Source organism: Salvelinus sp. IW2-2015, linkage group LG26 (genome assembly GCF_002910315.2).
Source record: "Salvelinus sp. IW2-2015 linkage group LG26, ASM291031v2, whole genome shotgun sequence".
Classification (NCBI taxonomy): domain Eukaryota; kingdom Metazoa; phylum Chordata; class Actinopteri; order Salmoniformes; family Salmonidae; genus Salvelinus; species Salvelinus sp. IW2-2015.
The window spans coordinates 49,359,638-49,387,275 of record NC_036866.1 but is presented as its reverse complement, the minus strand read 5'-3'; the positions used below and the strand labels follow the sequence as shown (position 1 = coordinate 49,387,275).

The 27,638-nt window shown below is 41.5% G+C and overlaps 1 protein-coding gene across 1 annotated transcript in view; it reads left to right on the top strand.

Moving 5' to 3' along the window:
* The window catches only part of LOC111952268 (tumor protein p53-inducible protein 11), a 122,687-nt gene extending 112,387 nt beyond the window's left edge, over positions 1–10,300 (top strand). The window contains exons 5-6 of the mRNA XM_023970821.2: positions 4,687–4,788; positions 5,189–10,300. Coding sequence (XP_023826589.1) covers positions 4,687–4,788; positions 5,189–5,325 — 239 coding nt within the window. The 3' untranslated portion in view covers positions 5,326–10,300. The remainder of the gene's footprint in view (positions 1–4,686; positions 4,789–5,188) is intronic.
* The last annotated feature ends 17,338 nt before the right edge of the window (positions 10,301–27,638 follow it).

Genomic DNA, 27,638 nt, shown 5'->3' with positions numbered 1-27,638 from the left:
GGTTTAGGCCAGGGGTCTGGGATGGCCATGGCAAAACCTTGTTTCTGTGATCAGTGAACCATTTTTGTGTTGATTTTGAGGTGTGCTTTGGTTCATTGTCCTGCTGGAAGATCCAACCAAGGCCCAGTTCAAGCTTCCTAGCAGAGGCAGTCAGGTTTTGATTTAATATCTGCTGGTACTTGATGGAGTCCATGATACTATATATCCTAACAAGTTGTCCAGAGCCTTTGGAAGAAAAACAGGCCCACAACATCAAAGATCCACCACCATACTTCCCAGTGGGGATGAGGTACTTTTCTGCATGGATATCTTTCTGTCTACGCCAAACCCACCTCTGGTGGTTGTTTCCAGAAAGGTCTATTTTGGTCTCATCTGACCATAGAACCCGGTCACATTGAAAGTTCCAGTAACGCTTGGCAAACTGTAGGCGCTCGAGTTTGTTGTTTGATGACAGCAAAGGCTTTTTTATGACAACCCTCCCAAACAACTTGTGGTTACGTAGGTGGCGTCCGATCGTAGTTTTTGGAGACTTTCTGACCCCAAGACCCAACTAACGTCTGCAATTCTCCAGCTGTGATCCTTAGAGATTTTTGGGCCACTCTAACCATCCTCCTCACTGTGCGTGGGGTCTATATAGACGCACGTCCTTATCCAGGCCGATTGTTAACATCTCCAGTTTAAACTTCTTAATTATTGCACTGATAGTGGAAATGGGCATTTTCAACCATTGAGCTATTTTCTCATAGCCATTTCCTGATTTGTGCAGCTCAACAACATTATGTCCCACATCATTACTGTTTTCTCAGGTCTTTCCCATAGTGATGGATGACTATGGGAACTTGGCCTGTATGTCACCTCATATTTATACCACAGTGAAACAGGAAGTCATGGCTTACCACTTAAGTATTCCTTATCACTCAGGTGAACTTAAGAAATGTAAAATATGAATGTGAATATACTTCAGTACACATAAGAATGTCTAGGGGTGCCAATAATTGTGGCACATGTTTTGGAGAATTTTTTTATTTAATTTATCTAAAAAAATGTACAGCCCATTTTGCTCATGTTTACCAAGGGTGCCAATATAAGTGGAGGGCTTTGTAACTCTGCTGACAGAGCAGTGCAGCATTCTTTGAACAACTTTGATGATTTTACATGTTGTGGTGGTCGTCCTCAAAGTTTTTTCTGCGGGTCACAAAAATCTAAATTAGCATGACATGAGCTGAGGTAAATGTAAAAGGCTTTGAAAATAAAAAGCTTGCTGTACGCTCAGTGCTCCGTTGACATTTCAGAAATACGGTTGTTTTTGTGAGAAATATTCTATCAATTCAAGTTTGGGTCTGTATTAACTTTTGGCGTCCCTAATGAATTCGTGGGGCTTGTTCCTGCTTCCTTTGTACGCGTTGGGCGCCATCGAGTCATCAGGGTTTGTTCTGCTTGCATTGAATGCTGCAGTACGGGCTCGCTGTATGGTAGGGATATCACCGTTCATTCAGGGGTTTTGGTTGGGGTATGTCTGGATTGTTATTGTGGGTAAAACATAATCAGCACATTTCCAAATGAAGCCTGTGACTGACGATGTATAATCCTCAATGTTGGTGATCCTGGGTGGATGAATCTTTGAACATATTCCAATCAGTATTCTTGAAGCAGTCGTGGAGCATTGAGTCTGCCTCTGTCCAGCGCCTCACTAGTCTCTATGTTGGTGGCTCCCTTTTGAGTTGCTGCTTGAAGGCGGGGAGTAACAACAGATAGACGTGGGGGTGGCGGATGGCTTTGTACGCATCACAGATGTTGGTATATACACTGAACAAAAATATTAATGCAACATGCAACAATTTCAATGATTTTAAGATAAGGAAATCAATCAATAAATTCACTAGACCCTAATCTATGGATTTCACATGACTGAGAATACAGATATGCTTCGGTTGGTCAGAGATACCTTAATATAAAAGGTAGGGGCGTGGATCAGAAAACCAGCCAGTAGCTGGTGTGACCACCGTTTGCCTCATGCAGCGCGATACATCTCCTTTGCATAGAGTTGATCAGGCTATTGATTGTGGCCTGTGGAATGTTGTCCTGTCACTTCCTGTTGAACGCGGAACGAGGGAGAGCTCGGTTTGTTGTTTTGAAAATATTGAAACGTTTCTTAGTAGCTACCTTTGTGAGTGTGGATCCCGCGATGCGGTTGGCATCAGTTGCTGGGACTGCTACTACCTGTCCAGTGATCCTGCCAACCAAGACCGGGTCTGAGGAGCTGTTTGGTGTAGCAGCTTGCCTAGCTGCTAGCTAGCTGCTTATCAAGCTAGCAGGGTTTTCTTGATGGCTTGAAAGCAGCCCGCGATGCGGTTAGCCCTTGTGGCTAGGACCACGGATTGTCCCGAGGAATTCCCGGAAGCTGTGTGGCAGAAGAGGAAAGAACTTATCCCAGCCAGGAAATCTGCCAGAAAGCATGGGACATGCTTATCGCAATGAAAGGCTCAATGTCCACCCTCCCTCCGAATAGCCTGGTTGGGATGAGAGAGCCAAGCCTATGGGTTCATAGCTTCAACCCCACAGCACACACACACTTACACACACCAATTAATTAATGCTAAATGTATCCTTTTGCTTTATTTGCTCTTTTCCATATGTGACCCGTTTCAGGAAACTAAGCGTATGTCGCGGGTCACTATTTCAAACGAGAGCCATTTGAACGTAATGTTTTTTTTTAAATCAAAATGCGTTTTTTGGCAGAAATGCCTTTTGGAAAAAGTTAACTTTCATGTGTCTTAATAACAAACTTGTATGACATCTGTAAATACGAATAAAATTGTTAAATTACTAGCCTAGTTGGTTTAGCCACAGAAAAAGTCAGCAACCTTCCTGCTATCCATGATTGGCTGAGATAATGACTGGGCTGGAAATGCCGAGAGATGAGTTCGGATTGGTCTGCCATATAGCATGCTTCTGTCTATTTGAGCTGGTAAGTATGTGTAGGTAATCCTGTCTAACGCAGCTTTAAAAAATATGCCGTTCTACTAAGAAATATATAAGTGTTGCTCTCCACTCACAGTTTTGAAAAATTTGGAATTAGAGTATGATAGCTAAGGAGATGGAGAAAACACCTGACTCTGGAGATTACATCTTCAAACTAAGGGAAACCATGGCATCTGTGACAGGGAGAAGCATCCAACTAACTGGCTAGCTAGCTAACGTTACGTGTATGATCGTATTATTTGTATTTCAGAGCCATTTGCTTGGCTAGTTATAGCCTAATGTTCAAGTGGAGATAGGCTCGTTGCCCAACGCTGCAATCCTCCTCCTCCTCAGCCGAGTAATCTTCCTCCTGGTCACTCTGCTCTACTACTACCACCTGAGCAGAGGACGACCCAAGAAGATCTGATGGCGAGGGGACAGTTGCTTCCAGATGTGGGCTCAGAGGGAGGTGGGGTGTATTGAGGGAGGCGGGTAGCCTAGTGGTTGTTGGTTTAGCTTTCTGTAACTTAGGTACAGTCTGCATGTGTAGGTGCTTATTGCGTCATGATTGCAAGGGGTCCCGATATCTTTTCCAACTGTCCTGATAGAAAATATATAACTGTCCCGTTATCTCAATTTTTGTGAATTTCAGTGACATTGTGTGGCTTGAGGAGGATAAAGTGATGAGCAGAGGGAGAAAGGGATGGTGAGGGCATGAAGAGGGAGAGATTGAGGAGGATAGGGTGATTGTAAATCTTCAGGGAGTGGGGGGAGGAGAAAAGAGGGAGAAAACATTAAGAGGGATAGAAAAGGAAGAGGGAAATGGAGAAGAGCGGAATACATTAAGCAGGAGAAAAAAGAAAAAAAAGAAAAAAAGAAAAGGAGGTTAGGATGATTTTACACACCACAGAAGAGAGGGAGGGAAAGAGTGAGAGGAGGGGAGGAGAGGGAGATGGAACAGATGGATCCTGGCATGCAGGAAGGATATACATACATACTGCTAGCTCCATCACTCCACGGTCACACCATCCTCATCCCTCCATCCCTCCCACAGTCACCCCTCAGCTCAGCACCCCACCGTCTCCCACTTTCCCCCTTCCCATGTGGATGTGTGGGTGGATGAAAGGACTGGGATATACTGCTAGCTTCCTCATCACAAACACCCTCCTCGCTCATCTCATTGTCCACCTCCACTCACCTCCCTCCCTCGTCCTAGCATGTGGGGTGTGTGGGTAGACGAGAGTAATTAGAGATGGAAAATCAACCTGGAAATATGTCCAAGACTTTGATAAAAGCCCACATCCTTATTTGTCTGTACTTTCATGCTTGAATCTGAACCAGTAGGCCTAATAGTTACATTGGCATACGTTTTACTCTGTTTCAGGAAGACCTCATTATCTACATTTTGGGTGATCTTTTTATTTTCTTTGAGCCCTAAAATTAGGTATTTATTATACTGTAGATAGCATGCCAAGGGGTTTTTGGAGTGTGCAATTTCCTCATTCACTGAACACTGCAGCTTATACAGCTTGCATTTAGATTTGGAATAGGAAAGCCTACATAACATTGGCCCCTCTCCCATGGCCTCTCTAACCCCTGACCTCTGACTTGTGATTCATGGCATTTCCTCCCTCAGGTCTATCTCATCTTGTGGAACGGGGTGTACACATGAGATCATCATTCAATGTGTTTACTCTAACCCTGAGCTCTAACTGACCCCTTCAGGTCTGTCCCTCATCATGTGGAATGGTGTCTATACACAAGAGAAGATCATCATCCAGTGGACTCTGCTCAGTGAAGCATGCTACTTTGCCATCCAGTTTTTAGGTCAGTGCTTAAGATTATAAAACCTTTCATATTTCTACCAATTCACATATTTGACTGAGGGAGGCTCCTCAGACCTTCTGGCCGTATACTCTTTCCAATAATGATAAAAAATTGTTTGATAGCTTTTCATGCGTTGTTGTCATCTGTCTAGACTTTTTGTTGATATCAAGGACCTTGCTCCTGCTGTGCAATGCACTATCTTCAGACTGTGTATGAGTTAACACTGTCCTCTAGTGGTCAAGACACAGTAGCACAGTTTGGAGTCTCATTGAGCTGCACATGTGGAAGAGTCACTCTTCAGTTTCATTAAATATGAAAGGGGTATTTCCTGCTGACTGAGTATCATACAATATATTTTTTATTCTGAGTTATAACTGTTGTCTCAATTCTGTAATTTCAGTGACGTCAGTCACTCTAGTGGAGATAGGCTCGTTGCCCAACGCTGCAATCCTCCTCCTCCTCAGCCGAGTAATCTTCCTCCTGATCACTCTGCTCTACTACTACCACCTGGGCAGAGGACGACCCAAGAAGATCTGATGGCGAGGGGACAGTTGCTTCCAGATGTGGGCTCAGAGGGAGGTGGGGTGTAATTGAGGGAGGCAGGTAGCCTAGTGGTTAGAGCGTTGGGCCAGTAAAGGTTGCTAGATCGAATCCCCGAGCTGACAAGGTAAAAATCTGTCGTTCTGCCCCTGAACAAGGCAGTTAACCCACTGTTCCTAGGCCATCATTATAAATACGAAATTGTTCTTAACTGACTTACCTAGTTAAAATAAAGGTTAAATTAAAAAATATATATTAGTTGAAAGTGTAGAAATGTAATGTGCAGTGGTGCAAAAAGGACTACATTTACATACTTGAGTAAAAGTAAAGAGACAATAGAAAATGACTCAAATGAAAGTCACACAGTAAAATACTACTTGAGTAAGTCTAAAAGTATCTGGTTTTAAATGTACTTAAGTACAGTGATGGAACAAGTACTCAATTGAGTAAAAGTACATTCTATATGTCAAATGACTTATAATAAGCAAACCAGATGGCACAATGTTCTTTTTTAATTTATTTTATGAACGGACGGGCAGACTCCAACACTCAGGTCGTGCCTACACTTCACACTTACATGCGACTTCTGCTATCAGAATAAGAAGATCGCATTGAAAAGACTGGTCTGATTGTGTTCATTCTGGCTGAATGCGTTGCGTGCGGATTTCTCCTCAGTCTGGACACAATCAGGCTACTGAAATGCGCATACAGTGGGTGACGTGATCAGCACTCCTCGCGCAAGTCTCCAGAAAACGTGTGTTTTGGGACCGAGGCACCTTTTCATTATAAGGTTGGAGGAAATGCGTTCCTAGCGGGTGAGGATAGTGTTTGCTGGCCTCATAAATGCTAGCCAGATAGCTAATATTTAGAAAAACTGTTTTTGCTTGGCTAGAGTTATGCTAACCCGTTTGCAATCCCTTTAGAGTAGCTTGCTAGTTAGTTACAGAGGATAGCTACAGTAGTTGGGTATTGCCATCAGTTGTGGCGTTATTGTCCTATTTGGCCTATTCCACCGTTTGTAGAATTCATACTGGCATTTGAATATAGCGCGGGAAAGGGAATTCGGGGACACGGTAGACACATTTACATCTACATTCGGAAAGTATTCAGACCCCTTGACTTTTTTTCACATTGTTACGTTACAGCCTTATTCTAAAAAAAAGTATTATTTTTATAATCCTAATCAATCTACATACAAAACCCCAAACAGGTTTTAGAAATGTTTGCATATGTATAAAAAAAAAAGTGTAATATCACATTTAGATAAGTATTCAGACTCTTTACTCAGTACTTTGTTGAAGCACCTTTGGCAGCAATTATAGCCTTGAGTCTTCTTGGGTATGACGCTACAAGCTTGGCAAACCTGTATTTGGGCAGTGTCTCCCATTCTTCTCTGCAGATCCTCTCAAGCTCTTTCAGGTTGGATGGGGAGTGTCGCTGCACAGCTATTTTCAGGTCTCTCCAGAGATATTTGATCAGGTTCAAGTCTGGGCTCTGGCTGGGCCACTCAAGGACATTCAGAGACTTGTCCAGAAGCCACTCCTGCGTTGTCTTGGCTATGTGCTTAGGGTTGTTGTCCTGTTAGGTGAACCTTCGACCCCAGTCTGAGGTCCTGAGCGCTCTGGAGCAGGTTTTCATCAAGGATCTCTATACTTTGCTCCGTTCATCTTTCTCTTGATCCTGACTAGTCTCCCAGTCCCTGCCGCTGAAAAACATCCACACGGCATGATGCTGCCACCATGCTTCACCGCAGGGATGGTTCAAGGTTTCCTCCAGATGTGACGCTTGGTATTCAGGCCAAGGAGTTCACTCTTGGTTTCATCACACTGGAGAATCTTGTTTCTCATGGTCTGAGAGTCCTTTAGGTGCATTTTGGCAAACTCCAAGCAGGCTGTCATGTGCCTTTTACTGGGTAGTGGCTTCCATCTAGCCACTACCATAAACACCTGATTGGTGGAGTGCTGCAGAGATGGTTGTCCTTCTGGAAGGTTCTCCCATCTCCACAGAGGACCTCTAGACCTCTGTCAGAGTGACCATCGGGTCCCTGAACAAGGCCCTTCTCCCCCGATTGCTCAGTTTGGCTGGGCGACCAGCTCTAGTGAGAGTCTTGGTGGTTCCAAACTTATTCCATTTAAGAATGACGGAGGCCACTGTGTTCTTGGGGAACTTTAACGCTGCAGAACTTTTTTAGTACCCTTCCCCAGATCTGTGCCTCGACACAATCCTGTCTCGGAGCTCTACGGACAATTCCTTCTACCTAATGGCTTGGTTTTTGCTCTGACATGCACTGTCAACTGTGTGACCTCATATGTGTGCCTTTCCAAATCATATCCAATCAATATAATTTACCACAGGTGGACTCCAATCAAGTTGTAGAAACATCTTAAGGATGATCAGTGGAAACAGGATGTACCTGAGCTCAATTTAGAGTCTCATAGCAAAGTGTTTGAATACTTATTTAAATAAGAATTTTGTAAAAACTTGTTTTTGCTTTGTCATTATGTGTGTAGAATGTTGAGGGGGAAAAAATGTAATCCACAAAATGTGGAAAAAGGGGAGGGGTCTGAATACTTTACGAATGCTCTGTAAGTGTAGACACATGACGCGTTCGGAATTCCATGATCAGATTCATAAAGCTGCATGAAGTTGTCAAGTCTAGACACGGCCTCAGACATCATTTACAAACACAGTGTTTAGTGAGTCCGTCAGCAGATCAGATGCAGTATGGATGACAACTTGTTATATTGATAGGTGTGTGAATTGGAACACATTGCTGTCTTGCCTGAGCTTTTGAAATGTGGGTCAAATGTAAAAAAAAAAAATCTGGAATGTAGTGGAGTAAAAGTTGTAAAAACATAAATAGATACCCTCAAACTTTACTTAAGTAGTACTTTAAAGTATTTTTACTTCAGTACTTTACACCACTGGTAATGTGTAGGGCTGACATGCTTTACGTAAGTCATGACAGACACTAATGCCTGGTCTACACAATATATTTCTATCTGAACGTTCTGTGACGTTATGTCCTCCTGAACAGGGATGTGGGAGGGGCTTGGTGTGTGTATGGGTTATTATATGCATCCAGCCCCTTGCTATACTAGACCCCAGATTTGATTATTACCACAGCAGTCAACACATGGTGGTCTGGTGGTGTCATAATCTGTTCTGTATATGGAAATGAGAAAGGGTCTGATTGTGAAAATGTACAAAGAGATTAAGTCATGCTCCTCCAAATACTGTACACTACTTGTGTGTGGAACAAGATTATGAGTAAAAAAAGTTGTCGTTGTAAAAAAGGGGGCAGACATTTGCAGTAAGGTTGTTCTGGTACTGTACCTCCCAGCCTCCCAGTCATGTGACTTAGTGGGTGTGTAACAAATAATACCCTATTTCCTATATAGTGTACTACTTTTGACAAGAGCGCTATAGGCCCTCATCAAAAGTAGTGCACTATAGGAAATAGGGTGCCATTTGGAATAGGCCCGAGATGTGTTTCAATTTACTCTGTACTAGGCTATGTTTTTATGTCCAGTAATTTTGCTTTGTTTTTAAATTGCAGTATTGAGTGTGCTCTGATCTGTGGGTAGAGTTACATTTTGAACATGCTGTGACTTCAAGGACCAAGAGTTTTTTTACTTGTGTTTACATTTGTTTTTCTCAATTTTTATGGTGTTGGTGACGTTTTTACTTCTCCTGTGCATGAAGTGAATTCTGTATACATTTTCTCTCTCTCTCTCTCTCTCTCTCGTATCGCTTTCTATCAGTCCTCCAAATTAAACATAGAACTCTGTTTTAAGGGTGTGGAGTGTAATAGCATCATAGCCATAGAAATACAGGCACTAGAATGGACATTCCCTTTCAAGTCAGTTATTCTATTTCAATAATCAGTCCTGCTGCCTTGTATCTAAGCTTAGAGTTGATATGAAATGCTGACTCCCAAATGGTGAGACAAATTCCAGCTGACAAAGTGTGGATCAGTGTCTATTGTCTGTTCTCAATGCTTCCTGGACCAGAACATTGAGGGAGGTCAGAGGTCAGCTTTTCATTCTGTCAAATGGGCATAGAGGTCACATATGATAGAGAGAACTCGTCTGCTAACATGTTATTGAGAGTGAGCTTACAATATGGAGCACCTAGGGAATCAAACACTTTTTTCTGAGATAAAAACCTTTTTAATTCAATTATCTGTCAAGATTTTTGACCAAAACGAATCCACTAATGACAAGATGTTTATAGGCTTACTGTACACAGAAATACATAGTGACGCTTCATTGCAGCTTGGACAGTGTACATTCACACAGCCATTTGTTACTGATGATCATATCTCCTGTTGGTAACAATACAACTTTTATTGGTCCAACTGTTACCTAACCAAACCATGCACATTTGTATGGTCTGTCCATACCAGCATGGTTAAAGGCAGAGTAATAACAATCGCTTGATCTTGAACGGTACACTTTTCTTCTTTTTTTTTTACTGTGCGCTTAATGTGACCAGCAGAGTATGTCTGTGTTATGTCAGGGACTTCTGTATTAGTAGCACACTCTAATAGATAGCTAACATATCTGTCTTTAGTCTTGCCTTAAAACCTTTTAAAAGAACAATCACAACCAACACACAATTCACTTGATACTTGTAAATGAAGTAGCCATATACTGTATTGCTGCCATGTGGTGTAGTTCCTTTGAACAGAACAGGGAACGTATACATTCTATAGATCATTAGTTGAATGTTTTCCAAAGGTGAATTAAAGGCCCACTCTCTGATTTAAGGAGTGATCCTGGAATGGTTTTTAACTATGCAGTGACTGGAGTCTAAACCCTATTTAATTGTTTTCATTTAAGTGGTATGTGTCTTGTTTTGATAATGCGTTAGTTGACAATTGCATGCAATACAGTCCCTTGTGTACAGGAATGTAGCATGTGTCTTTTGTAGCACACTATACTGTAATAAAGGCTAGAAAGTAAGTACACAGAGGTGTGATCAAGCACGGTAATAAATGGTGAGTAAATGGTGAAAAAATGGATGTGTTAACCATGAACAGAATGAAAGTATTGTTTTGACAAGAGGCGAAAAGTATATTTATATGTTTGTGCATGAGGGAGATTCCTCACAACATAAACACATGGGTTGTGTCTGAAAACATTACTAGCTTGCTACATCTTTCCTCAATTTCTTTCAAAGTTCATTTTGACAAGGATGTCCGAGGTAGGGGCCTTGGATACTCTCCTCCAATGAGCTTTGAGAGGAAGCAAGGATTTTTTTAGACGCAGCCCATGTTGTCAACCGAACACCACTTGACTCTCCTCTCCTACAGCTCAGATCTGCATGGCTGTACGTCCTAACTAGGTCTTTACATGCTCAGATTGTCTGTCTCATTGTACTGTACGGTAAATGGAGCTGGATAGAGAACACAGATGTCTTACAGTGCGAGAGACTAACGATGCCCATAATGAGGTTAGCTAATTACCATGTTGAGTCCTGTCTGAGAAGGGTGTAGTCCTGGTGCAGTGGCTTTCAATCTGTGGGCTGCGGCACACACTTGTGCCTTGAGGAGCTCTCAGGGGTGTGGCCTAACATTTGTGTGTGTTATATATATATATATTTTTTATTTTTTATTTTTACATTTGTTGTTGGGGGGGATACAGGTACATTATCCATTTCAATCTATACGTTTATAAAACATGTACTCGTAGGCTGCCACTCAAAAGAAAAAAAACAGTAAGAAATACATAGAGTTTAAGTAATAACAAATTCAGTATAAACAGGAAAGAAAAAAAAACTTCCATGTGGGGCCAGTCACCCCCCAGTCCCCCCACCTGGTGACCAGGGAAAACCCTTCCCATACCACCCCATCACTTTAAATATATTGTTTGTATGTACTGTATGTGTTGGGCTTTATCTGAGATTATTCTTTACAGAGTCAAGTATATTCATCCAGGCCTCAATTGTTCCTTGACTCGCACCACTAATTCTCTGTTGATAATTCATTCTAATGTTATAACTTCTGAAGTAACTGTATCCACTGGTGAATTCATCACATCTAAATGTGATGAGTTTGCGCCATATTTCAGTGACAAGATATCAAACATTAGGCTGGTTATCAGTCAAAGCAAGACCTGATGAGACGTTTGATATGGGCCCTAGCCTTTCCCACGCAAAGGCACTATGTACTATAGTTATTTTCCCTGGTCGACACAGACATGCTCAGGAACATGACATCACGACTTCAGCCTTCTACCTACCTTCTCGATCCTATCCCCACCACCTTCTTCAAAACAGTTTTTAATTGCATATATACTATACAAAAGTATGTGGACACACCTTCAAATGAGTGGATTTGGGTATTTGAGCCACACCCGTTGCTGACAGGCGTATAGAATCGAGCACACCGCCATGCAATCTCCATAGACAAACATTGGCAGTAGAATGGCCTTACTGAAGATCTCAGTGACTTTCGACGTGGCACTGTGATGAGATGCCACCTTTCCAACAAGTCAGTTTGTAAGTGCTGTGGTGGGGTGGGTGGCGGGACACAATGCAGATAGCCCGGTTAGCTAATGTGCGGGAGCACTGGTTGGTCGGCCCTATTGAGCTAGTATATACATGAATGTATAGTTAAAGTGACTATGCATATATGATAAATAGAGAGTAGCAGCAGCGTAAAAAGAGGGGTTGGGGGGGCACACAATGCAAATAGTCCGGGTAGCCATTTGATTAACTGTTCAGGAGTCTTATGGCTTGGGGGTAAAAACTGTTGAGAAGTCTTTTTCTCCTAGACTTGGCACTCCGGTACCACTTGCCATGCGGTAGTAGAGAGAACAGTCTATGACTGGGGTGGCTGGGGTCTTTGACAATTTTTAGGGGCTTCCTCTGACACCGCCTGGTGTAGAGGTCCTGGATGGCAGGCAGCTTAGCTCCAGTGATGTACTGGGCCGTAAGCACTACCCTCTGTAGTAGAGGTCGACCGATTAATCGGAATGGCCGATTTCAAGTTTTCATAACAATCGGTATTTAACTAGGCAAGTCAGTTAAGAACACCTTATTTTCAATGACGGCCTAGGAACGGTGGGATAACTGCCTTGTTCAGGGGCAGAACGAAAGATTTTTACCCTGTCAGCTCTGGGATTCGTTTTTGCAACCTTCCGGTTACTAGTCCAACGCTCTAACCACCTGCCTTACATTGCACTCCACGAGGAACCTGCGTGGCAGGCTGACTACCTGTTACGCGAGGGCAGCAAGAAGCCAAGGTAAGTTGCTAGCTAGCATTAAACTTATAAAAAACAATCAATCTTCACATAATCACTAGTTAACTACACATGGTTGATGATATTACTAGTTTATCTAGCGTGTCCTGCGTTGCATATAATCGCTGCGGTGCCTGTTAATTTCTCATCGAATCACAGCCTACTTCGCCAAATGGGTGATGATTTAGCACTGTCATTGCACCAAACCTAACCATAAATATCAATGCCATTCTTTAAAATCAATACACAAGTATATATTTTTAAACCTGCATATTTAGTTAATATTGCCTGCTAACATGAATTTCTTATAATTAGGGAAATTGTGTCACTTCTCTTGCGTTCAGTGCAAGCAGTCAGGGTATATGCAGCAGTTTGGGCCACCTGGCTCGTTGCTAACTGTGTGAAGTCCATTTATTCCTAACAAAGACCGTAATTAATTTGCCAGAATTTTACATAATTATGACATAACATTGAAGGTTGTACAATGTAACAGCAATACTTAGACTTAGGGATGCCACCCGTTAGATAAAATACGGAACGGTTACGTATTTCACTGAAAGAATAAACGTTTTGTTTTCTAAATTATAGTTTCCGGATTCGACCATATTAATGACCAAAGGCTCATATTTCCGTGTCTTATTATGTTATAATTAAGTCTATGGTTTGATATTTGATAGAGCAGTCTGACTGAGCGATGGTAGGCAGCAGCAGGCTCGTAAGCATTCATTCAAACAGCACTTTCGTGCGTTTTGCCAGCAGCTCTTCGCAATGCTTCAAGCATTGAGCTGTTTATGACTTCAAGCCTATCAACTCCCGAGATTAGGCTGGTGTAACAGATGTGAAATGGCTAGCTAGTTAGCGGGGTGGACGCTAATAGAGTTTCAAACGGTGACGTCACTCGCTCTGAGACTTGGAGTAGTTGTTCCCCTTGCTCTGCAAGGGCCGCGGCTTTTGTGGAGCGATGGGTAACGATGCTTCAAGGGTGGCTGTTGTCGATGTGTTCCTGGTTCGAGCCCAGGTAGGGGCGAGGAGAGGGACGGAAGCTATACTGTTACACTGGCAATACTAAAGTGCCTATAAGAACATTCAATAGTCAAAGGTATATGAAATACAAATGGTATAGAGAGAAATAGTCCTATAATTCCTATAATAACTACAACCTAAAACTTCTTACCTGGGAATATTGAAGACTCATGTTAAAAGGAACCACCAGCTTTCATATGTTCTCATGTTCTGAGCAAGGCACTTAAACATTAGCTTTTTTACATGGCACATATTTCACTTTTACTTTCTTCTCCAACACTGTTTTTGCATTATTTAAACCAAATTGAACATGTTTCATTATTTATTTGAGGCTAAATAGATTNTACCTGGGAATATTGAAGACTCATGTTAAAAGGAACCACCAGCTTTCATATGTTCTCATGTTCTGAGCAAGGAACTTAAACGTTAGCTTTTTTACATGGCACATATTGCACTTTTACTTTCTTCTCCAAAACTTTGTTTTTGCATTATTTAAACCAAATTGAACATGTTTCATTATTTATTTGAGGCTAAATTGATTTTATTGATGTATTATATTAAGTTAAAATAAGTGTTCATTCAGTATTATTGTAATTGTCATTATTACAAATAAAAAATAAAATCGGCCGATTTAATCGGTATCGGCTTTTATCTTTCTCTCCCTCTCATACTAGCTAGCTACTCCTCTCTCTCTCTCACACTCACACACACAAACGGATGTCTTCAACGTAACAAGCTTAGGAAACATAATTCAGTGGGTTAACATTAGCCCTTTTGCTTGCTAGAAAAGTGAACTGGCCCGTAATGGTTTAAATGCAGATTCTGCTTGTATAACTTTGTTCTGTTGGGTTAACATGGAGTCAAGTGAATACAGTTTTTTTTGTGCTTTAAAAATTTGTGCTTTCTAAAACAGCTAGCTCACTAAAGCTAACTCAACTCCATGATTTACGATAGACTTGAGTTTAGCTTGGCTAGCTAACATTAGTGAGAGAGAGCTAGATAGCTACTGTAGCCATAATGGGGTCGAATTTAACGTAATCTATCTAGCTCACTAGTTAGTTTAATGAGCTTATGTTAGCATATAGCTAGCTTTCTACAGTTTGCTCATTAGCTAGCTATCTAGCAATACCAACAAATTACAAAGCTGAACCAACCCCCCCCAAAAAAATTGCAGCAAGCGTCTACATTAGACCGCATACCTTCCATTCCGTCCCCTAGACTACACTAGCTAGTCATACCACATAACATAAGCTTCCACTCAACATTCCATAGCAGTCTGAGCTGTAGCTACACATTGTGCCACCTACTGTCTCCCTCCCTCCACTTCTCCACAATAGTCTTCCAAAGAAGTTTGCACTGAAATTTTCTCTTACAATCATCCACTCTCCTCCCCTTAGCAGTCGTCACTTCCGGTTCTTGTTGCATGAGCAGTTTGAGTCTTCCAATAATCACTCTGTTGCGGCATTACCTTATCAGTTGTTAGTTGAATATTACATTTTTTAATCGAGGTATAGCGATGTTTATAAACTGGGTAGTTTGAGCCCTGAATGCTGATTGGCTGAAAGCCGTGGTATATCAGACCACATACAATGGGTATGACAAAACATGTATTTGTATTACTCTAATTACGTTGGTAACCAGTTTAAAATAGCAATAACATGCTACCACACCGCTCGCGCGAGTGTTGCAAATTAAATGTACACTTGCATGTTATTTAATCATTGTACCCACACTGCTCGTGAGCGCCAACGAGCTTCTGCATTGCCAGGCGCTAAAATAGAAGATGCTTCTATTTGTGGCGCAGAACGTGCTGCAAGTCCTGCCTCTCTCATCTCCTCATTGGCTTTTAGAAGCATTTGCCCACGTGCCATCTCCTCATTGGTTATATCCACGTGGGTGACTGAAAGATGAACGGAGGACGGTGGTGGTAATACACCTTATGAAAGTTCGTTGCCAATCGCCATATAAAGTCCAAAGAACAAAAAGTTTGTGTTATATGGCCAATATACCACGGCTAAGGGCTGTGTCCTAGCACTCTGCTTTGCGTCATGGAAAGGAACAGCCCTTAGCCGTGGTATACCGGCCATATACCACACCCCCTCGGGCCTTATTGCTTATATAACGCCTCATATGTACTAGCTACGGAATCTAGAGTCAAATGTGGTGGGTGCCTCGTGTGCATTACTAAATATAGCGTTAATAAGTGCAGTGCAGCAAAGCCTGGGAGAACACAGGGAATGCGTTGTTCGGTTGAAAGGATTTTATGTAACCATAGCAAATGTTAAAAAGCTAGCAAGGTGTTTATCTCAATCTCACATGCAGAAATCCAGAAGCGATATGCAAATATCACACATGCTACCTTTCGCCTTGGCTTAGTTTTGAGGCTGTCATAGTGGTAAATTAGTGTGGATATCAATATTGTGTTCTGCTTTGCTCATTAGGCACATTTTTTATTAGAATGTATTGAAGTTGAACGTGGCTGTGTTTATATTAGTTGTGTTAGAGTAGTGCTGACTATTTTAGATGTGACATTTAAAATGAGATGATTACCAGTGTCTCATTTTCCTTTCACTAAGTCCTGTCTGGCTCAGTTGGTAGAGCATGGTGCTTGCAACTCCAGGGTTGTGGGTTCGATTCCCACAGGGGATCAATACAGAGGAGGGAAAAAAAGTATGAAATGTTTGCAAAGTGATGAAAATGTAAGTGGACTAAGGATGCTGGCTGTAGGAGTGAAGTTTTTCACAAGGGTCATTGACTTTTAATGACTTCTCGAAAGGTGAGTGATTGCCAGAATTGCAGTTGTTTACAGAAACCCTAATAGCGAGCCAAATGTAACTTTGTTTAATGTCTTTCAAGATGTCAAGAAACCTATCCTGCCTACCATGGACGTAAAAGTCTACGATGAATCTGACATCGAAGTAGATGAAGAAGTGTTCCAATATCATCTTCAGAGACCAGACCCCGGTGTGCTAAAAATGTGTTTACCCAATGAAACGAGTTCTGAGGGTGAGTTATTTGTCTACAGTACAGAGATGTGATCAATTATTTGTTCATACAATCCCAGCTAGCACAAATGATATGGCACATATCCGACCTGAGTTCGGCAGGCCAGATCTAATCCTGTTGGCCCAGTTCTAGCACCCGGATCCAGATGGAGGTCTGGTGTTTTCAGGGATGGTACAGTAAAGGGGGGGGGGGGGCACCGTTCCCCAAAGCCTGCGGGGGCACCGCTGAGACATTTAAATGCCAAACACGCTTTTGGGAGGGGGGAGTTTGCCAGAGGTCCAAGGTTTGGCGGGATGGAGTCACACGTCACACATTCTGTGGCCTGTCACAGATCACATCAGGCCCCATTAATTGTATAAGGGTACATTTTATCTCAGCATCCAATATAGAATTGTAGGTTAATGATTTCTTAACAGATTATTTGGGCCTGACATTTAAAGCATGCTAAATGGGGTTCAGTGTATGACTAACAATCAAATGTAAAGACACAGATATGCTATTTGGCTGTATTACCCCAGTAGCATTGTTGAAAACAGAGAATTCATTTATTCATGTAATCGGCAGATTCTGTTAACTCTTTTGCAAGCTGCCCCGTGAATGTTGGTGGTTCATCATACTCTGGCGCTGTTACCCAGACACACTCTTACACAGCATTTTCTAATCACTTTTCAAGTTGCAAAGCTGTCTTATCATAGCACTGCTGCTGTTTACATACTCTCATTTTTAATTGAAGATGACATCAATCAAGCTTTGTGTATGTGAAGGTGACTGAGGAGCATTAAACATTACACAGTCCCTGCACCTGTTAAACTTTTCTTCCAGATTCTAACATGCACCAGTGACAAATTTGCTTCAGGTGAACAAAAGGTTTGTTTATTCTTTGTCTGTGTATATATAGGCCCACTATTACAATGCAGAAGACGGGAGTGGCTTCTTGGCATGGAGACTGAAGCACCTGCAAAAAGAGGCTGCAGAGGGAAGAATAAAGTCACCTTGTATATCACTAACAGGTGGGTCAGCTTGTATTTGTATTCATTATGGATCCCCATTAGCTGCTGCCAAGGCAGCTCTTCCTGCTGCCAACCCTGCTCTTCCTGGGTTCCAGCAAAATTAAGGTAGTTCATACCATTTTAAAAACATTACAATGCATTCACAGATGTCACGACACACTGTGTGCCCTCAGTCCCCTACTCCACTACTACCATATATCTACAGTACAAAATACATCTGTGTGTATAGTGCGTATATTATTGTGTGTGTGTATGCATGCGTCTGTGCCTATGTTTGTGCTGCTTCACAGTCCCCGCTGTTCCATAAGGTGTATTTTTGTTCTTTTTTAAAATTCTAATTTGAGTTACTTGATGTAGAATAGAGATCCATGTAGTCATGGCTCTCTGTAGTACTGTGCACCTCCCATAGTCTGTTCTGGACTTGGGGAATGTGAAGAGACCTCTTGTGGCATGTCTTGTTGGGTATGAATGGGTGTCCAGCTCGGTGCATTCAACATGGCAATACCTCTCATAAGTACAAGTAGTGATGAAGTCAATCTCTCCTCCACTTTGAGCCAAGAGAGATTAACATGCATATTATTAATATTATCTCTCTGTGTACATCCAAGGGCCAGCCGTGTTGCCCCGTTCTGAGCAAATTGCAATTTTCCTAAGTCCCTTTTTGTGGCACCTGACCACTCGACTGAACAGTAGTCTAGGTGCGACAAAACTAGGACCTATAGGACCTGCCTTGTTGATAGTGCTGTTAAGAAGGTAGAGCAGCGCTTTCTCCCCGTCTTAGCTACTGTTGTATCAATATGTTTTGACCATGACAGTTTACAATCCAGGGTTACACCAAGCACTTGAGTCACCTCAATTTCCACATTATTTATTACAAGATTTAGTTGAGGTTTAGGGTTTTGAATGATTTGTCCCAAATACAATGCTTTTCGTTTTAGAAATATTTAGGACTAACTTATTAATTGCCACCCACTTTGATACTAACTGCAGCTCTTTGTTAAGTGTTTCAGTCATTTCAGTCACTGTAGTAGCTGACATGTATAGTGTTGAGTCATCTGTATACATAGACACACTGGCTTTACTCAAAGCCAGTTGCATGTCATAAGTAAATATTGAAAAAAGTAATGTGCCTAGACAGCTGCCATGGGGATTTCCTGATTCTACCTGGATTATGTTGGAGAGGATTCCATTAAAGAAGACCCTCTCTGTTCTCTGTCTTCTGTTAGACAGGTAACTCTTTATCCAGATTATAGCAGGGGGTGTAAAGCCATATCACACACGTTTTTCCAGCAGCAGACTATGATCGATAATGTCAAAAGCCGCACTGAAGTCTATCAAAACAGCCCCCACAATTTACATTTACATTTAAGTCATTTAGCAGACGCTCTTATCCAGAGCGACTTACAAATTGGTGCATTCACCTTATGATATCCAGTGGAACAACCACTTTACAATAGTGCATCTAACTCTTTTAAGGGGGGGGTTAGAAGGATTACTTTATCCTATCCTAGGTATTCAAACAATCTTTGTATCATCAATTTCTCTCAGCCAATCATCAGTCATTTGTGTAAGTGCTGTGCTTGTTGAATGTCCTTCTCTATAAGCATGCTGAAAAAGTTTGTTGTCAATTTGTTTAGTGTAAAATAACATTGAATCTGGTCGAACACAATTTTTTCCAAAAGTTTACTAAGGGTTGGTAACAGGTTGATTGGGCGGCTATTTGAGCCAGTAAAGGGCACTTTAATATTCTTAGGTAGCGGAATTACTTTTGCCTCCCCCCAGGCCTGGGGGCACACACTTTCTAGTAGGCTTAAATTGAAAATATGGCAAATAGGAATGGCAATATCGTCCGCTATTTTCTATCCAAGTTGTCAGACCCCGGTGGCTTGTCATTGTTCATAGACAACAATCATTTTTTCACGCCTTCCACACTCACTTTATGGAATTCAAAATTACAATGCTTGTTTTTCATAATTTGGTCAGATATACTTGGATGTGTAGTGTCAGCATTTGTTGCTGGCATGTCATGCCTACATTTGCTAATCTTGCCAATGAAAAAAATCACTAAAGTAGTTTACAATATCAGTTGGTTTAGTAATGAATGAGCCATCTAATTCAATGAATGATGGAGCTGAGTTAGCTTTTTTTCCTAAAATGTCATTTTAAGGTGCTCCAAAGCTTTTTACTATCATTCTTTATGTCATTTATATTTGTTTCATAGTGTAGTTTGTCCTTCTTTTTAATTCAGTTTAGTCACATGAGTTCTCAATTTGCAGTACGTTTGCCAATCGGTTGCGCAGCCAGACGTATTTGCCATTCCTTTTCCCTCATCCCTCTCAACCATACAATTGTTTCAATTCCTTAATAATCCACTGGGATTTAACAGTTTTTACAGTCATACATAACTGTCTTATTTGTGTGTATGGTTTGTGCTTGCTTGGGTGCAGGCACGTGAGGGTGTGAGACTTGTTTTTTATGGGTTTTTCTCACGATTTAGTGTAATGGGGTGTGGTTGGACTATTTATAACAGTGTTCCTGTTGTTTTTCATCTTTGGTTGAAAGTGGACCAGCTGTTGACAGAGAGCCCTTCACCGAAGAAAAACTGGCTGAGTGAAGAAGGGCAGTGACGAGAGGCCATCACACTGATGAAACACAAGTATGATGAAGCAACCGTAAAAGAAAAGAAGAAGCTGACCTTTGCCTACTGCCAAAATATTGTCCATGACCCACAGAACTCCTCTGACATACTCAGTGTTTCCGTGGTTCCTGGCCATACTAGGCATGGTATGTATGAAATGGACTCTGTCAAATCCATAGTATGCACGTGTGAGAACGCTTGAATGTATGATGTATTGATGTATTTTTTTTTTTACAAAGCATGACCATGTCGCAGTGTGGCCATTGCCAGACATTGCACTTGATGAATTTATGAAATTGCTTCTTCCAATTATTGATCAACATGCACCTGTTATGAAACTGACTGTTAGAACTGTTAAGGCTCCATGGATTAATGAGGAATTTAAAAACTGTATGGCTGAAAGAGATGGGGCAAAAGGAGTGTCTAATAAATCTGGCTGCACATGTGACTGGCTCAAATGCTGAAAAATTTAGAAATGATGTGACTAAACTCAGTACTTTAAATGAAATTATGGTCAGAAAGACAAATTCAACTCCATCTTTCATCGAATCAGATGGCTTATTCATCACAAAACCATTTGATGTTGCCAATTATTTTAATGACTACTTCATTGGCAAAGTGGGCAAACTTAGACAGGAAATGCCAAAAAACGAACAGTGAGCCATCGTATTCATGCATAAAAAAAACAAATAATGAAAGAAAATCATTGCAAGTTGGAATTTTAGTTAGTGTGGAGAGGTGGAAAAAGTGTTATCGATCAGTAATGACAAACCTCCTGGCATTGACAACTTAGATTGAAAGCTACTGAGGATGGTAGGAGTGGCTATAGAGTCAGCTATCTGTCATATCTTTAATCTGAGTCTAGAAGAAAGTATTTTGTCCTCAGGCCTGGAGGGAAGGCAAAGTCATTACACTACCCAAGAGTGGTAAAGCGGCCATTACTGATTCTAACAGCAGACCTATATGCTTGCTGCCAGTTCTTAGCAAACTGTTGGAACAAATTGTGTTTGACCAAATACAATGTTATTTCTCTGTAAACAAATTAACAACAGACTTTCAGCATGCTTATAGAGATGGGCACTCAATATGTACAGCACTGACCCAAATGACTGATGATTGGTTGAAAGAAATTGATAATAAGAAGATTGTGGGAGCTGTACTGTTAGATTTCAGTGCAGCCTTTGATATTATTGACCATAACCGGTTGTTGAAAAAAATGTATGTGTTATGGCTTTTCAACCTCTGCCATATGTGACTCACCACCTGGATTCGGTCTTATGTAGCAACGTTTGAATTTCTGTTTTTTACATTGGATAAAAGAAGAGACTCAGAGCTACAAAATGGTATATCATACACTGCATTTTAGGAAACAATGGGAAAGTAATTCTGCTTTGAAAGTTGATCAACTTGTAAACTCACTTTTGAGAACCATCTTTCAATGTTTTGGTACTACTATTGGAGAGCCTTTCGTCTACACCCATTCAGCATTGCTCACACCCTCTTAAGCCTTAGCCCCACCCATCTCTTTAAGGGTTGATCTGTGTTTTGTACTAAATTGCCAGCTACTTCCAGACATCTTAGAGAGAGAGAACAGCCCACTGAACATTACTTGCCATAGCAGAGCTGGTTAGGCTGTTACAGTATGTTATCCAGAGCGTTGGTGACTCTAACAGTGCTAATGGCAACAATTGAATTACGCTTTGTTGCCGACGTTTACTGACACTGGACATTCAACGTGTGATGACCATTCACAAATGAATCAGTTATTCTGCGCTCTGGCATACTGTCACGTTCTGACCATAGTTCTTTTGTATTTTCTTTGTTTTAGTGTGGTCAGGGCGTGAGTTTCAAATGGCTCTCCTGTGAAGTTGTGACTTGCGACATACACCTAGTTTCCTGAATTGGGTCCCATATTGTGGATTCAGAGCTATCTAGCTAATAGAACTCAAAGGGTTTTCTTTAATGGAAGCTTCTCTAATGTCAAAAATGCAACGTGTGGTGTACCGCAGGGTAGATCTCTAGGCCCTCTACTCTTTTCTATTTTACCAATGAACTGCCATTGGCATTAAATAAAGCATGTGGGTACATGTATGCTGATGATTCAACCATATACACATCAGCAACCACAGCTAATGAAGTCACTGAAACCCTAAACAAAGAGTTGCAGTCTATTTTGGAATGGGTGGCTAGTAATAAACTGGCCCTGAACATCTCTAAAACTAAGAGCCTTGTATTTGAAACAAATCATTCCCTAAGTTCTAAACCTCAGCTGAATCTGGTAATGAATGGTGTGGCTGTTGAAAAGGTTAAGGAGACTAAATTACTTGGCGTTACCTTAGATTGTAAACTGTCATGGTCAAAACATATAGATTGGGAGAGGTCTGTCCGTAATAAAGAGATGCTCTGCTTTTTTGACACCACACTCCAAAAAGCAAGTCCTGCAGCCTTTAGTTTTGTCTTATCTTCATTATTGTCCAGTCGAGTGCTGCAAGGAAAGAACGAGTTAAGCTGCAGCTGGCCCAGAACAGAGCGTCACGTCTTGCTCCTCATTGTAATCAGAGGGCTGATATATTCTTTGGGACTGAGAGGCAGTATTGAGTAGCTTGGATGAATAAGGTGCCCAGAGTAATCTGCCTGCTACTCAGGCCCAAAAGCTAGAATATGCATATAATTAGTAGATTTGGACAGAAAACACTCTGAAGTTTCTAAAAAATGTTTGAATGATGTCTGTGAGAATAACAGAACTCATATGGCAGGCAGAAACCTGAGAAAAAATCCAACCGGGAAGTGGGAAATCTGAGGTTTGTAGGTTTTCAAGTCTTTGCCTATCCAATATACAGTGTAAATGGGGTCAGATTGCACTTCCTAAGGCTTCCACTAGATGTCAACAGTCTTTAGAACTTTGTTTCAGGCTTCTACTATGAAGGGGGAGCGAATACGAGCTGTTTGAACCAGGTGTCTGGCAGAATGCCATTAGTTTAGTCACGCGTGTCGCCGTGAACACAAGCTCTGTTCCTTTTCATTTCTAAAGACAAAGGAATTGTCCGGTTGAGGTTGAGGCCTCCCGGTGGCGCAGTGGTCTAGGGCACTGCATCGCAGTGCTAGCTGTGCCACCAGAGACTCTAAGTTCGAGCCCAGGCTCTGTCGCAGCCGGTCGCGACCGGGAGGTCCATGGGGCGACGCACAATTGGCCTAGCGTCGTCCGGGTTAGGGAGGGTTTGGCTGGTAGGGATATCCTTGTCTCATCGCGCACTAGCGACTCCTGTGGCGGGCTGGGCGCAGTGCACGCTAACCAGGTCGCCAGGTGCACGGTGTTTCCTCCGACACATTGGTGCGGCTGGCTTCCGGGTTGGATGCGCGCTGTGTTAAGAAGCAGTGCGGCTTGGTTGGGTTGTGTTTCGGAGGACGCATGGCTTTCGACCTTCGTCTCTCCCGAGCCCGTATGGGAGTTGTAGCGATGAGACAAGATAGTAACGACTAACAATTGGATACTACGAAATTGGAGAGAAAAGGGGGTACATTTTAAAAAGGGAAAAAAATAATTTATAATAATTGTCCGGTTGAAACATTATTGATGATTTATGATAAAAACATCCTAAAGATTGATTATATACATCGTTTGACATGTTTCTACGAACTGTAATATAACTTTTTAGACTTTTCGTCTGGACCTAGTGCCTGCGCATTTGGATTACTGGACTAAACGCGCAAACAAAAAGGAGGTATTTGGACATAAATGATGGACTTTATTGAACAAAACAAATATTTATTGGGATTCCTGGGAGTGCATTCCGATGAAGATCAACAAAGGTAAGTGAATATTTATAATGCTATTTCTGACTTTGTTGACTCCACAACATGGCGGGTATCTGTATGGTGGCTGATTGCTGTACTCAGATTATCGCATGGTGTGCTTTTGCCATAAAGCTTTTTTGAAATCTGACACAGCGGTTGCATTAGGGGAAATATATCTTTAATTCTATGCATAACACTTGTATCTTTTATCAACGTTTATGCTGAGTATTCCTGTAAATTGATTGGCTCTCTGCAAAATCACCAGATGTTTTGGAGGCAAAACATTACTGAACATAACCAATGTAAACTGAGACTTTTGGATATAAATATGAACTTTATCGAACAAAACATACATGTATTGTGTAACATTAAGTCCTATGAGTGCCATCTGATGAAGATCATCAAAGGTTAGTGATTCATTTTATCTCTTATTTCTGCTTTTTGTGACTCCTCTCTTTGGCCGGAAAATGGCTGTGTTTTTCTGTTACTAGGCGCTGACCTAACATAATCGCAAGGTATGCTTTCGCTGTAAAGCCTTTTTGAAATCGGACACTGTGGTTGGATTAACAAGAAGTTTATCTTTATAATGGTGTATAATACTTGCATGTTTGAGGAATCTTAATTATGAGATTTCTGTTGTTTGAATTTGGTGCCCTGCAGTTTCACTGGCTGTTGTCAAATCGACCCCGTTGACGGGATTTGAGCCAAAAGAAGATATAAATACTATGCATGCCAGTCTCTCTTGGTTAAGAGTTGAGGAGAGACGGACTGCATCACTTCTTATTTTTATTTAAAAAAATGAACATGTTGAGTATCCCAAATTGTTTTGCATAATCAACTTACACACAGCTCTGACACACACACTTACCCCAACAGACATTCCACCAAGGGTATTTTCACAGTCCCCAAATCCAGAACAAATTCAAGAATGCATACAGTATTATATAGAGCCATCATTGCATGAAACTCCGGTCCATCTCATATTTCTCATGTGAACAGCAAACCTGTTTTCAAAAAACAGATAAAGCAACATCTCACGGCACAACGCCTCTCCCCTCTTTGACCTAGATAGTTTGTGTGCCTGTCCTTGAGCTGTTCTATTAATATTCTGTATTATGTCATGTTCAATGTTTTGTGAGGACCCCAGGAAGAGTAGCTTCTGCTTTGGCAACAGCTAATGGGGATCCTAATAAAATACCAAATTACCAAATTACCCTTAAAAGGCGACAGAACCATGTATTAGAAATACGGTAGCTGAGATTTTATTGTTGTCTTTGTGTCTTGTCTGTAGATTGAGCAAGATTTAGCACTGATGTTTGGTGAAGCAATTTCCGCAAAATTCCTGGGGAAATGGCCTACTGTCTTCAAACAGAAGGTCATCCTGCAGGGTCATGGACTCACACCAACAACCGAGCTTTAGGACCTGATACACAGCTGAGGTGGAAAATGGTACAGTCATATCACTTTATACTGTAATATGAAGTTCTAGGATGAGCATGTGGGAGGCAGACATGTTATGAAAGTTTTCTGTCAGAATTAAAATGTGTGTTTCTAGGCTGGGAGAGTGACAAGTCGTCCATTCTTCTCCTCGTCCATCTTCTGCCTCCCTCCGCTCAATGCCGCAACAAGCTTGGAAAACTGAACATCTTGTGAAACAGCTGAACATCTTAGGAAGTTCCTAAGGGTCAGGCTACATTTCAACACAAATTTGTTATTGATCCCCCTCTTGCCCTTCACCCCTCAAGTGTATAAACACTTACCCCAACAAAGAGCACTATCATCATCTCTACTGCTATAATACCTCTTACTAGTTACACTATAACTTTAGCAGTATAAAACTGTAATACATATCAGAATCACTACTATCTGGTTTGTGAGACTTTTAGTAGATGTTGTGAGAATTAATAGTAGATGTACTAATGATATATTATTGTCTTATCGGCAGCAACCAGCAGCATCTTGATGGCATCGCTGGAAATCAACAGCCCTATCTGCTTGCTGTGGGGACCCAGAGAACGAGCATTCATGCCTACTTCATCATGATTGACAAACATGCGGCACCTTGTAAGGCATCTGGCTCACTGGGCTGTTTTTGACGAGCTTTCAAAGCTCACTTTGTCTGTGGTATCTCATACAGTCAGGGTCTGGCAAACAAGTACACTTTTCTACAAACAACAATCTACGACACTGACATTGATACAACTAAGGCGAATATAAGGGTAGCAGAGCTGAGGGCCAGAATGTTGCATTTAACATCTGTTTGAGACACAGAAATGTTTTGTTTTGCTTGCAAATGCCACCAGCCTTGTAAAACATATGAAGGTAATCCAATGTCTTTGTCAAGGGAAATCTCTGTTTGAAGTGTGGTCAGGTTGGTGGTTCCCATGTATTTGGCACTTTTTCTGGATGTAGAAAGCATCTTAACAAGACACATGAAGAGCGTACCGAAGCATTTTCTGATAATGATGGCGAATTCTCCTCTACAGCTGCGAACAGTTTTGCAGCAAACGGTGTTGGTGATATGCCAGCACCAAGCTCACATTGTGATTCAGCTCTGTATAATAAGAGTGTGGTGGATAATGGTGCCACAACAATAGCTCAACTCAAAGCAGCAGGAGTTGGTGAAACAACAGTGAACACTTTAGTCAGTTCCATGGGAAAGATAGTTGATGATATCCACAGTCAAGCTAAAGAGTCAGTGAATACGTTTCTGACTTTACAGGAAACGGGCAACAATGATATTGGGTGTAAAATAAATCTGTGTTTTGGGCAAATAGAAAATCCTTTCAATGTATTGAATTCTGAAACCAAAAGGTTTAAATATTTCTGAAGAGAAGTGGGGAACTGTAGATCCAGTTGAATATGTTCTTGGCACAAGATTTGAGACGCGACGCAATAGAACCACTGGAACATATGACTAGGTTATTGTTAAAGATAAATGAATGTACATACCCATTTTCCAGACGTTAAGTCTATTTACAAAAATGCACACAAACAAAAATTTGCAGCCTGTGGATGGTCCCAAAGAAAGTCTACTTTATGACTTTCGTGGTGGATTTTTCTTTAAGAATCATGCTCTATTCTCAAAAGAGAAACATGCAATACAAATTCAACCCTTCTATGAAGTCTTTGAAACCGCAAATCCTCTTGGATTGAAGCGTGGCATACATAAATTGGGTGCCCTTCACTTTAAGAAATGTCTCTCCAAAGTTGAATTCCTCTCTGCTCAATATTCACCTGGTTTCTCTATTTCATACTCAATATACACTGCTCAAAAAAATAAAGGGAACACTTAAACAACACAATGTAACTCCAAGTCAATTTGTGGCCTGCTGGAGGTCATTTTTGCAGGGCTCTGGCAGTGCTCCTCCTTGCACAAAGGCGGAGGTAGCGGTCCTGCTGCTGGGTTGTTGCCCTCCTACGGCCTCCTCCACRTCTCCTGATGTACTGGCCTGTCTCCTGGTAGCGCCTCCATGCTCTGGACACTACGCTGACAGACACAGCAAACCTTCTTGCCACAGCTCGCATTGATGTGCCATCCTGGATGAGCTGCACTACCTGAGCCACTTGTGTGGGTTGTAGACTCCGTCT